At 41.2% G+C, this 14,392-nt stretch overlaps 2 protein-coding genes across 7 annotated transcripts in view; one reads left to right on the forward strand and one right to left on the reverse strand.

Annotated features, from left to right (window-relative positions):
• ANKRD6 (ankyrin repeat domain 6) overlaps positions 1-4,812 on the forward strand; it is an 81,230-nt gene extending 76,418 nt beyond the window's left edge. For all 6 annotated transcript variants that reach the window (XM_060616172.2, XM_060616174.2, XM_060616171.3 and 3 more), the window contains 3 exons: positions 615-728; positions 1,472-1,598; positions 2,991-4,812. In XM_060616172.2, coding sequence (XP_060472155.1) covers positions 615-728; positions 1,472-1,598; positions 2,991-3,562 — 813 coding nt within the window. In that variant the 3' untranslated portion in view covers positions 3,563-4,812. The remainder of the gene's footprint in view (positions 1-614; positions 729-1,471; positions 1,599-2,990) is intronic.
• A 4,018-nt stretch (positions 4,813-8,830) lies between these two features.
• Positions 8,831-11,196, reverse strand: LYRM2 (LYR motif containing 2). The gene is made up of 3 exons (XM_060616176.3): positions 11,094-11,196; positions 10,355-10,495; positions 8,831-9,911 (listed from the first exon to the last, which is right to left on the reverse strand). The coding sequence occupies exons 1-3, from the start codon at positions 11,136-11,138 to the stop codon at positions 9,831-9,833; spliced, it is 267 nt and encodes an 88-aa protein (XP_060472159.1). The 5' UTR covers positions 11,139-11,196; the 3' UTR covers positions 8,831-9,830.
• Positions 11,197-14,392: the final 3,196 nt, after the last annotated feature.

The following is a 14,392-nucleotide window of genomic DNA, read 5'->3' on the forward strand; positions in this document are numbered from 1 at the left end:
GGAGGGCGTGACTGGAAAGTGACCATCATTGGTTCTCTGGAGCACTCCCCTTGTACTCCTTCCTCACCCTTCTTCACACTTGGTTTGATTACTTTCAGTGAAGCACTGAGGGATGTATTCACTAGGAACACTGGGTAAAAGCCCTGAGCATTCTGCTTCTTTTGCTATCTCATGGGCAGCTACTAACATTTTAAGGGCTTGGAGGGGTGTTAAAAATTAATTGAAAAGGGTAATGAAAATAATGAACAGCTCCATACTTCTAGAAATAGTTTTCCTTTCAATAATAGTCTTGGAAATAATGTTGTAAGACCTACAAAAATCCTTCTATGCACAAGGTCTGCATTGGCTCAAGTTGTATATTTACCATGTTCAGTCTTTTCAACCCCTTAGGAGGTAAACAATAAGAAAGAGGCCTTGGCTTATACAAAAACATGCTCAGGGATTGTGAAAAGCCAGGAGTTGGATGCATACTGGATGAAACTAGAATAAAAGAAGTTGAGGTTTGCCTCTGTTTTCACTGGTCCCTGCTGGTCCCCCAGAGCCCCAGAGGTCAAGAGACCAGGGCCCATCCTTAGATCATCTCCATCCTCTGCTTTTTGCTCATTGAATCCTAGATGCGTGTTCTGGACAAGCTGATGGTTGAGCGGCTGTCGGCAGAGAGAACAGAGTGCCTGAACCGCCTGCAACAGCACTCAGATACAGAGAAGCATGAGGGGGAGAGACGACAGGTGAGAGCCAGGATCTGCCCTTAACTGGGGATTTACCACACATCTCCACTGAGTTAAGACCCATCATTGAAAACCCAGAGGCCAAGAACCCCTAATAGCATTCTTATTACATAGTGTGTCCTTCTTTTCTAACTCTGAAATGAAGTTAATAGGAAAGAGCATGTAATTCAGTTCATTTGTTGCTGAATATTCTGGTAATAGGTGGAGACAGAACAGTTAATGGAACACACCGGGAAAATGTGGTCTCTGCCTTGAATCATTTCTATGTATTGTACATTTGCTGGGTATTGCTCTGTAGTTGAACAAGATTTGGTTCCTGCCCTTGGAGTTTGTGGTCTACCCAAGACAACAGCCATAAAATGAGTATTTTTTGAGTATGTGAGAATTTATGCTCCTAAGCGGCCAGACATTCTTGATTTGTAAGATTTGGGAAGCTTTGGGTGTTCAAGGTAGCTCTGAGTCCCTCAATGAAGATTATAGAAACTATCACCATTGGTGCTATGTGCATCCTGGTCTACAGAGGGCAAGCAGAGAAGGCTGTGTGGCCTGTGGGAAGGGAGGGGGAGGTAGTCCACAACGTTTAGGCTGGTCAAGATGGTATCTCGAACTATCATAATTGAAAAACCCACTCTTGGTGGTTTACTTCATAAACCATGGATCCAATTCATCTGGTGTGTGTTTTTTTTGTTGTTGTTGTTTTTTTGTTTTTTTGTTTTTTTGCTGTCATTTGTTTTTCTTTTTAGATGTCATTGGTTGACGAATTAAAAACCTGGTGCATGTTAAAGATTCAGAATCTGGAGCTGAAACTTTCTGGAGATTCTAGGGCCTCTAGGACCAAATCCACACCATCTACTTGCGAGTCGTCTACAGGTAACGCATGTGCAGAGAGAGCCATTCCATTCAAAGGTGGTAAAACCCCCAGATATTGTTCTTTGCTGTATCCTGTGGACCTAGGATAGGTCTGTGGAAAACACTGGATTGTAAATTCTGTAGGGGCAAGGACATATTTTGCTTACTGCTGTGTATTCAGTTTCTATATGGTGATAAAGCACTCCTAGTTAAGTGCTCAAGAATATTTGAGTAAAAGAACATAGAGTAAAAGGATTGTTGACTGGTGACAGCAGTGTTTGAGGTATGATGTTGATGGTGTCAGAGTGGGCCCCAAAGATGAAGATTGATGAATGGACACTGGTCTTCTCAGCAGGTCTCTTGCTCTGGCTCTTGTTCTTGCTTCTCCTTTCTTCTCTTTGATCAGCCTTTTGCCTTTGTCCAACTGTGGAAAACTTCCTTAAACAGCAGTTCATGTATTAAAGCTCCCCCAGGTGCTAGATAACATGCCTTTCAGACAAAGCATCTTTTCATTAGCCACAGTGATTATACTCCATGATGATAATTTTGAGGATAATCAGAGCCTTTGTAATTAGGCCTCCATGGGGGATTTTCATGTCAAGTGTGTTCTGTTACCATAGACCATCTCTGGAACTGTGGTAATGTTGGGGAAATCCTGGGCAAATTTTTCATGATTGGTCTAGTTATGGAGCTTGGCTGGAGCTCTGGGTATGGAGAATATGACCACCTCTCCAAATTGGAGCTTGGGTCAAGCAACTACTAACTGGCCCTATGGTGTGGAAAAGGCCCAGAAATTAGGGAATGGGTGTGTGTGTGTGTGTGTGTGTATAATTTTAATGTTTTTGTTTATTTTTGAGACAGAGACAGAGCATGAGCAGGGGAGGGGCAGAGAGAGAGGGAGACACAGAATCTGAAGCAGCTCCAGCCTCTGAGCTGTCAGTACAGAGCCCGATGCAGGGCTCAAACTCACAGACTGTGAAATCATGACCTGAGCTGAAGTCGGTAGCTCAACCGACTGAGCCACCCAGGCGCCCAAGGGAATGGGTATATTTATTTCCCTCAGTACATGCCCAGTTCTGTTTGGGAGACACTTGGTGAGCTGTCATCCTTAGCAATCACAAAATGGTACCCAGAGCCTTTTAATGAAACTGGCTAAAGGAAAGGCCAGCAGCTGCTTTTGGCTTAGATGCCACCAGTGTGGTTAACATCATTTCCCATGAAAGCCCTGACAAGCCAAAATGATAACCAGGGGCAAGTGGAAGGGAAGGGCAGAGCAGAAGCTGCACATGGTGGTTGGAGATTGAGAAGGCCTGATGGTTTACGGGATTATCAGGACTCTCAAACGCCAGCCCATAGCCACATGACTGTGTGAACGTGGATTTACTCTGAGTTTTGTTTTCCTTCTGCAACTAGGCGTGGATCAGTCCGTGGCCACTGCAGGTCCGGTAGCGGCTTCTGACAGTTCTCCTCAGGTGGTTAGGCCCAAGGAAAAGGCCTTCAACTCCACTGCTACACACAGACTACAGCAGGAGCTGTCTTCCTCAGACTGTACCGCGTCCCGACTGAGGAATGTCAAGGTCCAGACAGCCTTGCTACCCTTGAAAGAGGCGGCCAAGTGTGATCAGCAGGCTGGGCCCTGTGTTGACAGAGGCACCCAAACCAAGAAGTCTGGGAAAAGTGGGCAGACGAGGCATCGGCCCCAGCACCCGGCACCCGGCACCGCCGGTGGGCAGCCGCCACCGGCAGCGGGCAGTGAGCAGACTGCCTCTCACGTTCGAGACACCTCCCAGGCTCTGGAGATTACCCAGTATTTTTTTGAGGCTGTTTCTACCCAGATGGAAAAGTGGTATGAGAGGAAGATTGAAGAAGCGCGAAGCCAAGCCAGTCAGAAAGCCCAGCAAGACAAGGCCACCCTGAAGGAACATATTAAAAGTTTAGAAGAAGAACTTGCTAAACTAAGGACTAAAGTGCAGAAGGAAAATTAGAATCTGGGAAGTGGCCTGAGAAGGGATTCTTGATGATTTCTGCTTTTGCATCTATAGAACAGCTGTGCCCAAGATGTCCATTCTTGTGCACGTAGCAGACTTGCCTTTAAAAACAAAAAGTCAAATTGCTGAAATGTGCCAGGCACACGCTTTCCTGTGCCCTGAAGTTATGAAACTTCAACAGTGACCACCAAAGCCAGGGGAAGCTTGCTTTGTGTTAGGTTTCATTACAAACTTAAAACCTCGGTCTGGGTTCATCTGAGGTTCAAAAGCTCAGATTAAGTGAGCCACGCTAAGAAACGGAAAGATGTGTAAAGCCTAAAGCCTAAAATTCAGGATGTGTGAAATAACATAAATCAAAAGGAAGAAAAATTAATCCCTTGTGAACTTTAGTCATTCATGTGAGCACTCCTGTGGTGCCCAGATGAGAGCATCTTTCTGTACAAGCTATGGCTGAGATGTGCTGAATCCTCTCTTGAATTCCTAATTCTTAAAGTGCTGACCTTTTAACCAGATGAAAACTTACCAAACTGATTTTGAGGAGAAAAAGATTTTCATGATGTCACTAGATCCAATATATGTTAAATATTTTGCAGTCAGAGGGTATTTAAATGATGAGTAATTGGCTACTAGCACTGGGAATATTTGTTAATAAACTCAAATGAGAAAGGTTCAAATCATTTGGTCATGATTTCTGTATTTTCAGTCAAAATACAGAAACACTACAGTTGATTAATCCTACCAATTTTGAAGCAGATTAATGGAAAAGCATTCACCTAACAATTACCTGAAACTTCTATAAGCTATCCATAATCAAACCCAGTTAACCAAGAGTACCTTTCTAAATTTGAGCTTCTCAGTCTACATTTTATAAAGAAATAAGGCTATTTCTTAAAAGTATTTCACTTCTAATTGTATACGGTCATTGATGAACCTCAGAAGTTACCCACTGCTTTGCAGTCTTTATGTCAAGGTAAAAATTGTCAACTCAGTCTAGACCCCACAATTCCCCATCTTGTGAAGCCCCAAGGATTTTCCTCTCCTCTGTGGAGTATATAAGTTGTAAAAGTAGCTTGGATATGTTGAAACTTTGGATTTAGTTATCTTTTAAGCTTCTTGCCCCTTGGTATGTGGAATTATATTCATCTCCTCAAAATTCCATGTATGCAAAGAAATGTCAATTCTATTTCCATTAACCCCAGAACTGAGAAACTGTTGTCTCTAAGTTTGAATAAAATGTTGCTCACTGAGCCAAAGAAAAAATGATTTCCTGACATGGGAACACCCAGAAAAACAAAGTATGTTTTTAGTCCCTTTGTTCTTGCCTAACAAGCTCAGTTTTTGTTTTCTTAACAGTGACAATCTATAGATCTAGATGTAGGTCACCATTACACAACCTGGATAGGGAATCAATTTAATATTCTCCCAAGTTTATGTTCATGTGCGTGTTAGTCTTGTTCCTCAGCTACTGTTAAGAACGTCTGATTCTTCCCCAGAGGATCTTGTTGCACTGATAAATGTAGAGGTACTTTCCTTTTCTCATCTCCGTTCCTAATGCAGAACCACAGAATTGCAGAGCTAGATGGTACCTTCAGTTTTTTAAATCTTTCCCTTATCCAGCATCACTGAAATCTTCAGGAGCTTTCCTCAATATACATCAGTTTCTTAAGAACTGCCGAATACTGAGAGAGGAAATCCTGAGATGTTCAGTAAGTTGTGGTCTAAGCAGGAGTTCTTTTCACTTACCAAAATAGCTGTTATCTCAAGGAGTATCCTTGTTGAGAAATGAAGACAAATTTTATCTAGACTACGGAGTGCTGTGGTAGGAAGTATTTTGATTATGCAACCCCTACTCATCAGAAGCAGGCAGCTTACCATTGTGAACTGGATATTTTTGCCAAAGTCACAGGGAAGAGACTAGGGAGGACTGAGAAGGGTCAAAGGCACCTAGTCTGACAGGTTACATGGATCTTTCTCTACTAGAACGGAAAACCAGTAGAGGTGAGGAAACGGGATCAGTCTGCCTCCTAACCCAGAGAGATGGCAGCATCTCAAGGCCACTGCAATAGCTTGTTTTAAACAACTGGGTTTTTGTTCCTTAGTATTGTCAAAAACTCAACTATGGGTCTGATGTGTATTTTTCCTTTTTTCCCTTGTGCTATCTGCTAAAAGGAGCAAATGCCACAATAGTACTTTTCCAAAGAAGCAAAACTATTAATTTATTGGCTGTCATGTGGGTTGTGTTTGAAACAGAGATTGGAGCTTTCAATAGCTATGGGGAAAAATGATGTAAAACACAGAAAAGTTGCAGAATATTGCAGTGGGGTTTTTTGTTGGTGAATTACTGCATTGAATATAGTAAATATCTGTGATTAGATTGAATATAGTTCTAATCATTTGACTTTGGGGGCCCAAAATAAAGTGATGTTTTCACATTTAAATCTTTTTTTTTTTTCAGTCAAGCGTTGATACTGCAGAGATATGTTGTCTTCTATTTAATATTTTTATTAATTTGAATTTGTCTCTTCCAAGCATTAAATATGGTTCTCAACACTATGGATATTGAAATCCTTATTTAAAAAATGCAAGTATGACTGCTTTGTTTAGTGTACATTTTTGTTTCTGTGGTTGACCAAATTTATGTTCCCAGAAAGAGTGCCTTCACCCAGCTACATTTTACCTTGTTTCTATAGAAGTGTGATTTCTGGTAAATACATTTGCTTCAAAGTAGAGGTCAGATGCACTGCATGAAAAATAAATTTTTCAGAAGCCCATAATATGGAAATACTTCTTAGTGCAAGCTTAAATGTTTTGCTTAGTATTTTCTAAAAGGTCAACAGTTTGAACAGAACAAAACCTCTTAATTGTGTGCAGGCAAAATAACATTTTTTGACAAAACTGTTCATAAAAGCTAAATACATTTCTTCTCGTGATATAAAAGCCAAATCAATTAAATAAGATTTAAAGACAAACAAAGCTGACCTTTTAGAATACTTATGCGTAAGAAAAATTTTTGTTATTTTAAAGGGAAATATTCTTCTGTACTACTGTCAAAATACCATGACAAATAAATGTTAACATTAAATCCATGAGACACCTAAGAAACAGCACAACACTTTTTCTAATGCAAAACAGAATGGGTAAGAAAGCGACATAGTAAACACAAATAGTAAATTTAATTCTGACAGAATTTCTTAAATGCCTGACTGGAGGGAGGAAACCGGCTGGGCGATTTCTAGTTTGGCAAAGTGACATTTGCTTTTGAGCCTGCTTGGACCTTAACTCTACATAAGCCCAATTTTTTCCCACAGTAGACGTGAGCTGCGTCGCTCGGTTTGGCCACATTTTTCTTCCACAGAAGAGACAAGTTAGGTAAGTGTGGGTCTCCCCCCTCTCCTGCATGGCTGCTGGTGTGTCTACAATAATGCAAATACCAGGGAGAATGTTCTGCTTTCCTCAAATGTTCAAGCCCTTTGCTCTGCAGGCACATCCACAGCAATGCCTGTGCCTTGGTTTTGAATTTCCTACGCGATGGCACACTTGAGGAAATGACGTAGGGACAGTCAGTATGCAAATAGCCCTAGCCACTTCTCCTCATGCTAGAATGCTTTTGTATTAAAAAATATATATTTTTTAATATAAAGATTTGACTTACTGTAGTTCAAATACATAAACTGAACATCCAAACATCTGAAAATGAAACCTTAGGAATAAAACTTGAATACTCGCCAGAGTATGGTTGGGCTGCCTGGTTGGTTCAGTCAGTTAAGCGTCTCACTCTTGATTTTTGGCTCAGGTCATGATCTCATGGTTTGTGAGATTGAGCCCACGTTAGGCTCTGCACCGACAGTGTGCAGTGTGAGGCCTGCTTGGGATTCTCTCTCCCCCTCAGCCCCTCCCCTGCATGCACTCTCTCTCAAATAAACGTTTTTTTTTGTTGTTTTTTTAAGAGTATGGTTTATAGGGAATATCCAAAAAGGTAATTTGTTGTCTAATCTAGAACACTGATAAGGATGCTAAATGTGTTTCACCAGCAGTTCCAATCTGGCCAACATCTTAACGAGCATGGTTCCATATGTGAGAGGAGAAGTTGTTGTTTAGGCTAAGATGTATTTAGCACTAAAGTCTTGTCCATTATTATATAAGATTATAAAAATCCTAGCCTCTGGAAGACGAAAATTTGCAGTGTTTTGCCCAATTTAAACAATCAAAACAAACCCAAGTTAGATTTTCTTGGCATTTTTGCATCTTGCAAATCTAAACCACAAATGAACTTACATCTTTGACATACACCAGTGCTAGTAAAAACGTCACCCAGGTCACTGACTTCTACACCTCATAAAAGGATGATTTTTAGTGTCAAGATCTTAGATTTATTAGAGATAGCCTAACTTGAGTGTGTATATCATGCTGTACAAAGAAAAGTATTCTGTGTTTAGAAACTGTTCACAAGTGCTTCTGGTTCATCACATGGCCTTGTGATAGGTTGACTAATGTGTACACCTATATACAAACCTGATAATTAGCTCATGCATTTTGAATTCGATTATCCTGTTGAAGAATGATTTTGTCTTGCAGACTTTGAGGTTATGGAAGGGTCAGGTGGACCCTGGCAATAATGTAAGTCATTGACAAATGCCACCATCTGCTTCTCTTGCCTTTGGCACACAATCCAGTACTAGGTAACCATTCTGCAAAATTTTTCCTACATTTTCCAGGTGTTGGTCAGGTTATTGGATTAATTTTTTAGATCTGTTCTGTAAATGAACAGAGGTCAGTCTGCAGGACTGTCAATCCAGCCTCTTCCATAAGCTTTCACTAAACTGTGTTACACATTTTGGTCTCAAAATGTGCTCAGGTCAATTTCTTGTCTTCAGTGTATTCTTAAAACTCTTTCTCTTCCTGTCACTGGAGGAGAACCTAATGCACCAAGGATATTCCCTGATCCTTTTACTTCTTTCTTTGTGGATGCTAAGGTAATTGCATTAGTTTCATCCAGAAGTTGTCTCTTCTTTTTGGTTAAGTGCTTCAATGTGTTCATGAGGCTTCTCTCTCTCCTCTTTCCAACAAAGATCTAGATTCCCAGTGGTGACTTTTCGGAGAGTCCTCTGCTATGAGATCATAACACATCTGAAGACCCTACCTCAACAACCCTGAGGGGTAACACAGAAGGACTTTTTTCAAGAAAGGTCCAGGGTATCTCCTGAGGTCAGTATGCTTCCAATCTTAAATCTCCTACTGCTTCTTAGAACAGCTTTATTGACTTATTTAATTGACGCATAGTACTGCTGTATATCAGTAAAAAAAAAAAAAAAAAAAAAAAATCAGAAAAACCTAGCTTTGTTGAAGCAGAATTCACATACCATACGTGCAAAATGTACAATTCAGTGGACTTGAGTATATTCAGAGTTGTGCATCTAACACCACAATCTAACTTTAGAGTGCTTTCATTACCCAGAACAGGAACCCCATATCCATTAAATTCCTCTCCATGCTATCCACAGCCCTGAGCAACCACCTCTTTCTGCCTATTTCAGACATTTCATGTAAATGGAATCCTACAATAAGTGCTTTTCTGCGATTGGTCTCAGGGTTCATCCATGTGTAGCATGTATCAGTACTTAATTCCTTTTTACTACTAAATCTATAGACATCGTATTTAATCACTTATCGGTTGATGGGCATTGGGACTGCTTCTATTTTTTGGCTGTTATGAATGATGCTGCTGTGAATATTCCTGTACAAGTTTTTTTGTAGAAAGGTTTTCAGTTCTCTTGGTTACAGACCTAGGAACAGAACTGTCGAATTTACTCTCTTAAGCAGCTGACAGTCTGTTTTCCAAAGTGGCTGTGCCATTTTCTATTCCCACAGCAATGTGTGAGGGGTTCAATTTTCCTGTATCTCTACCAGCATTTGTTACTATCTTTTTAACTAGTTATTTCAGCTGATATGGTAGTGTCTCAGTGTGGTTTAGACTTGCATTTCCCAGATAGTTAATGGTAGGGATCACCTTCTGCATTGACCACCTGTACTGGTTTTTGCTGCTTAAACTGCTGACATATCCAAAAACATTTTCAGAATACAAAGTATATTTTTCAGTGTTAAGGCAATTGTTCTGATGTGTTTTTCTTTGACATGCCATGCTCCATGTTCTGTATTTTCCCAAGTACTGTACAGTTTGACTTGGTGTTAGGCTGTCCATCATGGAGTCGAATCAGCTCACCAATATACATGGAGACTTTGAAAATCTTTCAGGATAATGCTACAGTTAAGATTTTGCCAAAGCAAGTGTTTTTTCTAACTCTTTGAGCTGCATATTGCCTTGAGTAATCATCATCCGGATTGTATCCTGTAGAAGAAAGTGAAATCTGGTCATTGTTCTACCTGATTAAATAGAGCTGTACTTTATCATTTTATTTGTTAGTCAGGAACCAACACTGAGAACTGGAACTTCTGGGTATCAGGAAAGCTCCAAGCTGACAACTATGGGTGCACAGTGTCTGGCATGCTTTCAGATACCCTAGTCATCACACTTCCCAAACCATCATGCTGTCCTATTTATAATCTTTTCGGGTGTGTATGTATGTCTAGTTAACAGACAGGTGATGCTACCGTAGAGCAAAGATTAGGAAAATTTAAATATCACTGGGGTAGAAAAATAGTAACTTTAAAAGCAATGACGAAGATATATCATCTCTGTGACATACTCCAAGACGTCTACTCATCTTTTAAAAAAAATGCCAATTAATACAAAATGGTCAGGGCCTGTCCTGCCTGTGATCTCTTTCTCACCTCTTCGGTGGCACCTTTGTTTCTTTTGAATTCTTCCCTTGCCCAGTCCTTCAGGTATTTGCGATCAGAATCATTTGGAACTTGCCGAATTGCTTGCAAAATCCTTCTGTAGAGAAGTAGAACTTGTTGCCTTCTCATGAACTGTAGAATGGAGGAGAAATGTCAATACAACTGCAAAACCTACAGCCCAGAGGGCTTTGCTTTGGGAAACCAAACTAAACAGATGACTTTTCTTTGCCTTTTTCAAAACTGAGGACCAAAGAAAAACTTTTTCCTTTTCAGAAGAAGGCAAAAAGTTTGGGCTGTTTGCTTACTCCTTTGTCAAACCTAAGAATCTTTAACATCAAAAGATGACCACTGGGCAGAAAAAGGGCTACCAGTTACTAAAACCTGTGATTACTGTAACAGCACTTTTTCTAAACCAATGCAGTTGTTAAAATCCTTTGGTAATCTCATTCTTTACAATAGCTCAGTATAACAGCCAGAGCAATCTTTCCCGTGGCCAAAGCGTCAAGAGATAGGCAGCGGGTTGGCGGTCAGCCCCCACCCCAGCTTCCGCAGCAGGAAGCCCCGCCCCAAGCCGGGCCAATCTCAGAGGGAGTGCGCACCGGGTCAGAATTCCCCGGAGGGCTAAGCTGCCCCCGAGCCCCACTCTGTAGGGGGGTGTGGAGGGAGAGACGAATAATTGAAATCAGACCGTGGGAAGCTGTCCTAGAAGGCTCTCGAGAACAGGTGTTACCTGCTTTAGTGTTAGAGTCGCCGGGGGTAACCTGGAAGTAGCCATGTCCTCCAGGCAGCGTGGTTCCCCTACAGCTCCAATGCGCAGGAGCGGAAGTGGGGGCGTGGTCAGCAGGCGGTAGGGGGAGGGAGCTCGGTTTCCTGGGATACGGCCTGTGGATTACACTTGGCCCCCAAATCCCCTGCAGTGTGTCTAAACTGAAGCCCCAGCAGTTGGAACCAGTAATGAGCTATATATAACCTTGGACAGTTTTGTCTTCGACTAAATTTTCTTTTGGGTGAGAGGGGATTACAGTTCTTGTGCCACAAATAGTTGTGATAAAAGGAGTGGCAAGGCAACTGGCCCAGTTCCTGGCACTGTGGTTTTTATTAAATGAAAGTTTGAGAGTGAGGGGTAAAATTTAGTGTATTCCTTTTGGGCTTTTTAAACGTGCATAGTTAGAAATAATGAGGATATGTTTACTTTAAAATCTACTTTTTTTTGCTGTTCCATCCTGGTGTTTTCTGTTTGCAAGCAATTTCCTCATGGTGGTAATCTTCATGGTTGCCATTAGTTATGTTAATCTTAAACATAAAGGTTATTTTATCAGTAAAAATGGGGTTATTTGGGAATAGAGAATTCGCAATTGGGTACCTACAAGCTCTGGCAAAACCATAGGCAAGCTCAATGAACATGGGGGGGGGGGGGTGGATCTTATTTTATGGAGAAGAAAGTTGAGGGGGGTTGTTTTGAAAAGTCCATTGGAAAATAAGAGTTGAGGGTGATGATTTCTCATTGAGTTTCAGGGGAGGTTGAAGTCTTGTACATTGCACCTCTTCCAGCTTTTCCCTGTTGGCGCCTGTAATTTAGGATTCTTTTCTATTGACCTGTTTTGAGTCTGTAATGGACAATTCTTCTTGGGAGGGACATTGAGTGGTACAGCTTTCCTTTCTAGCCTCCTGACTCCTGTGAAGTCTCCCTTTATTAATTTTCACATTAGTTCTTAAGAGGTTTTAAATGGCTGCCCCATTGGAGTTTTAACAATTTTGTATCACTAATGAGACACTGAAAATGCCCACACTTTTAAGCTTTTATTTCCTTGTAATTTTATCCTCCCCACAACACATAACTGCCCTTATGTAAGTAGGATTAGTGAATCTTTGCTGTATTTTTTGTCAAATAGAATTGTTCTAAATTAGAATATAGCCAGAAATGTTCATTTGGTTACCTGTTTAGTGAGCATTTACTTGATTGTGTCACTTGTTGGAATTATTTGGTGTGGTCCCCTTTTCTAATTGTGTTTTTCTGGCAACTTGATTTCTCCCAGCCTCTTTCCTCATCTGTAAAGTGAAGTAAGACCTGAGTCCTACTAGAAACAGGACCTGCCACCTATACTCTGATGATTAGCTTTCTTGAACATTACCAGGCATTGTATGGGTGATGCTGTGACTACTTTTGAAGTTTTGTGTAATTGCAATAGCAACTCCTTTTTTTCTTATAAAAGTGAAGTTAAATATCCCTTGCCATTTTTATGAATTGTCATGACTGGTCCATTGATGGTGATCAAGGTTTTTATTCTAATTTTATATGGGTTGTTTGCCTGTTTAACAATTTTAGTCCTTTTGGGGGCACCTGGGTGGCTCAGTCAAGTGTCTGACTCTTGATTTCAGCTCTGGCCATGATCACAATTCAGTAGATCAAGCCCCACATGAGGCTCCATACTGACAGCGAGGAACCTACTTGGGATTCTCTCCCTCCCTCTCTTTCTGCCCTTCCCCTGTGCTCTCTCAAAACTAAAAGCAATTTTAGTCCTTCTGTTTATATAGCTTTGAGAAGTTTCTATATAGTCATGTATTATTCTTTCAAACCTTCTCAATTTCATCTTTTCCCCTTCAGAGCTTTGTAATTCTGTATTTATGTCTTCCTGGTTAACTTTAAACTAGGTGGTGTAAATATTTTAATTTTGATTTATGGCATGATGTGGATGTCAGTTTTTTTGCCAGCTGCTAAACTATAATTTGGACACCATTTATTAGATCATTCTTCAGAGGTACCTGGGTGGCTCAATCGAGCATCCAACTCTAGATAATGGCTCGGGTTGTGATCCCAGGGGATCAAGCCCCACATCAGGATCTGTGCTGACAGTGTTGACAGCATGGAGCCTGCTTGGGATTCTCTCTTCCTCTCTGTCCCTCCTCTGGCTCATGTGCTCTAAATAAATAAATGATGCCCATATGGTAAATTTTTTTAGGGTCTAAACAAATTGTTCAGGATTATTTCACCTAGGACTAGTATGTTTTATTAAATGGCAGAACTACTCCCCTGTAGTTTCTTGTAAGAATCTTTTATATCCTTTCCCTACAGATCATTATAAAATCTTTCTTAAAATTGATAGTGTTGAATCTAGAAATTAGAAAAGACATTTTTATACATGAACTCATGCTAGACCCTGAAATACTGTCATGAGTCAGATGCTCCCCTGTCTTAGGTCTTCCTGCCTAAAGTGGGAGTGCAAGTCCAATGCAATATTACAGATGGTGTCAGGGTTCATACCTGAGGGCTTATTCTGAGCTAGGTAGGTGTTTCCAGAAAGGCACATTAGGTAAGAAAATTCCAAAGGACACCTAGGATGCTAGCAGATTCTAGGACTTCTCATTTGCTGTAACCAGAACCTTCTGTGGTGGGGATTCTGTGAGAGAAGGGACAGGAGAGGTCACCCTAGAAGCATGATCTCTTTCTTGGATGTTATGAGAAGATGAAGCAGGCAACGCAACTTGTCTGGGCTACCACCAAAATAGTCCAGACTACAGATTAAAAGCGCTCCAAGGGTACCTGGGTGGCTCAGTCAGTTGAGCATCGGACTCTTGATTTTTGGCTCAGGTCATGATTCCAGGGTTGTGGGCGCCCATGTGGGGGGCTCCACATGGAGCATGGAGCCTGCTTGGGGTTCTCTAAAATAAGAGTGTCCAGGTGCAGTGTAGTCAGGAGAGAAGGGAAGATGGGATAAAAGACCAGACAAGATTGGGGTTTGGATGAAGACTACGTAAGGCAGCTATAATGGTTAAGCTCCAAGTGAAAGCAAGCATACCCTCTAACTCCTGCTCAGTGACTCAAGTGCATCATGCTGCTTACCCTCACCCCGTCACAGTTCCGATAGGTCTCCTGGGACTGCTCCCACGTTTCCCATCACAGCACAAGCTGCAAATGAGACTCTTGGGTATCAGCAGGGAGGCTTCAGTTTAGATGGTCCGATTTCAAAGGTACATATGACAGACCACATCAGAATGTTGGTGTCTTTCCCTTTCAGACCCATTATAGAC

Source organism: Panthera onca, chromosome B2 (assembly GCF_046562875.1).
Source record: "Panthera onca isolate mPanOnc1 chromosome B2, mPanOnc1 haplotype 2, whole genome shotgun sequence".
NCBI lineage: Eukaryota > Metazoa > Chordata > Mammalia > Carnivora > Felidae > Panthera > Panthera onca.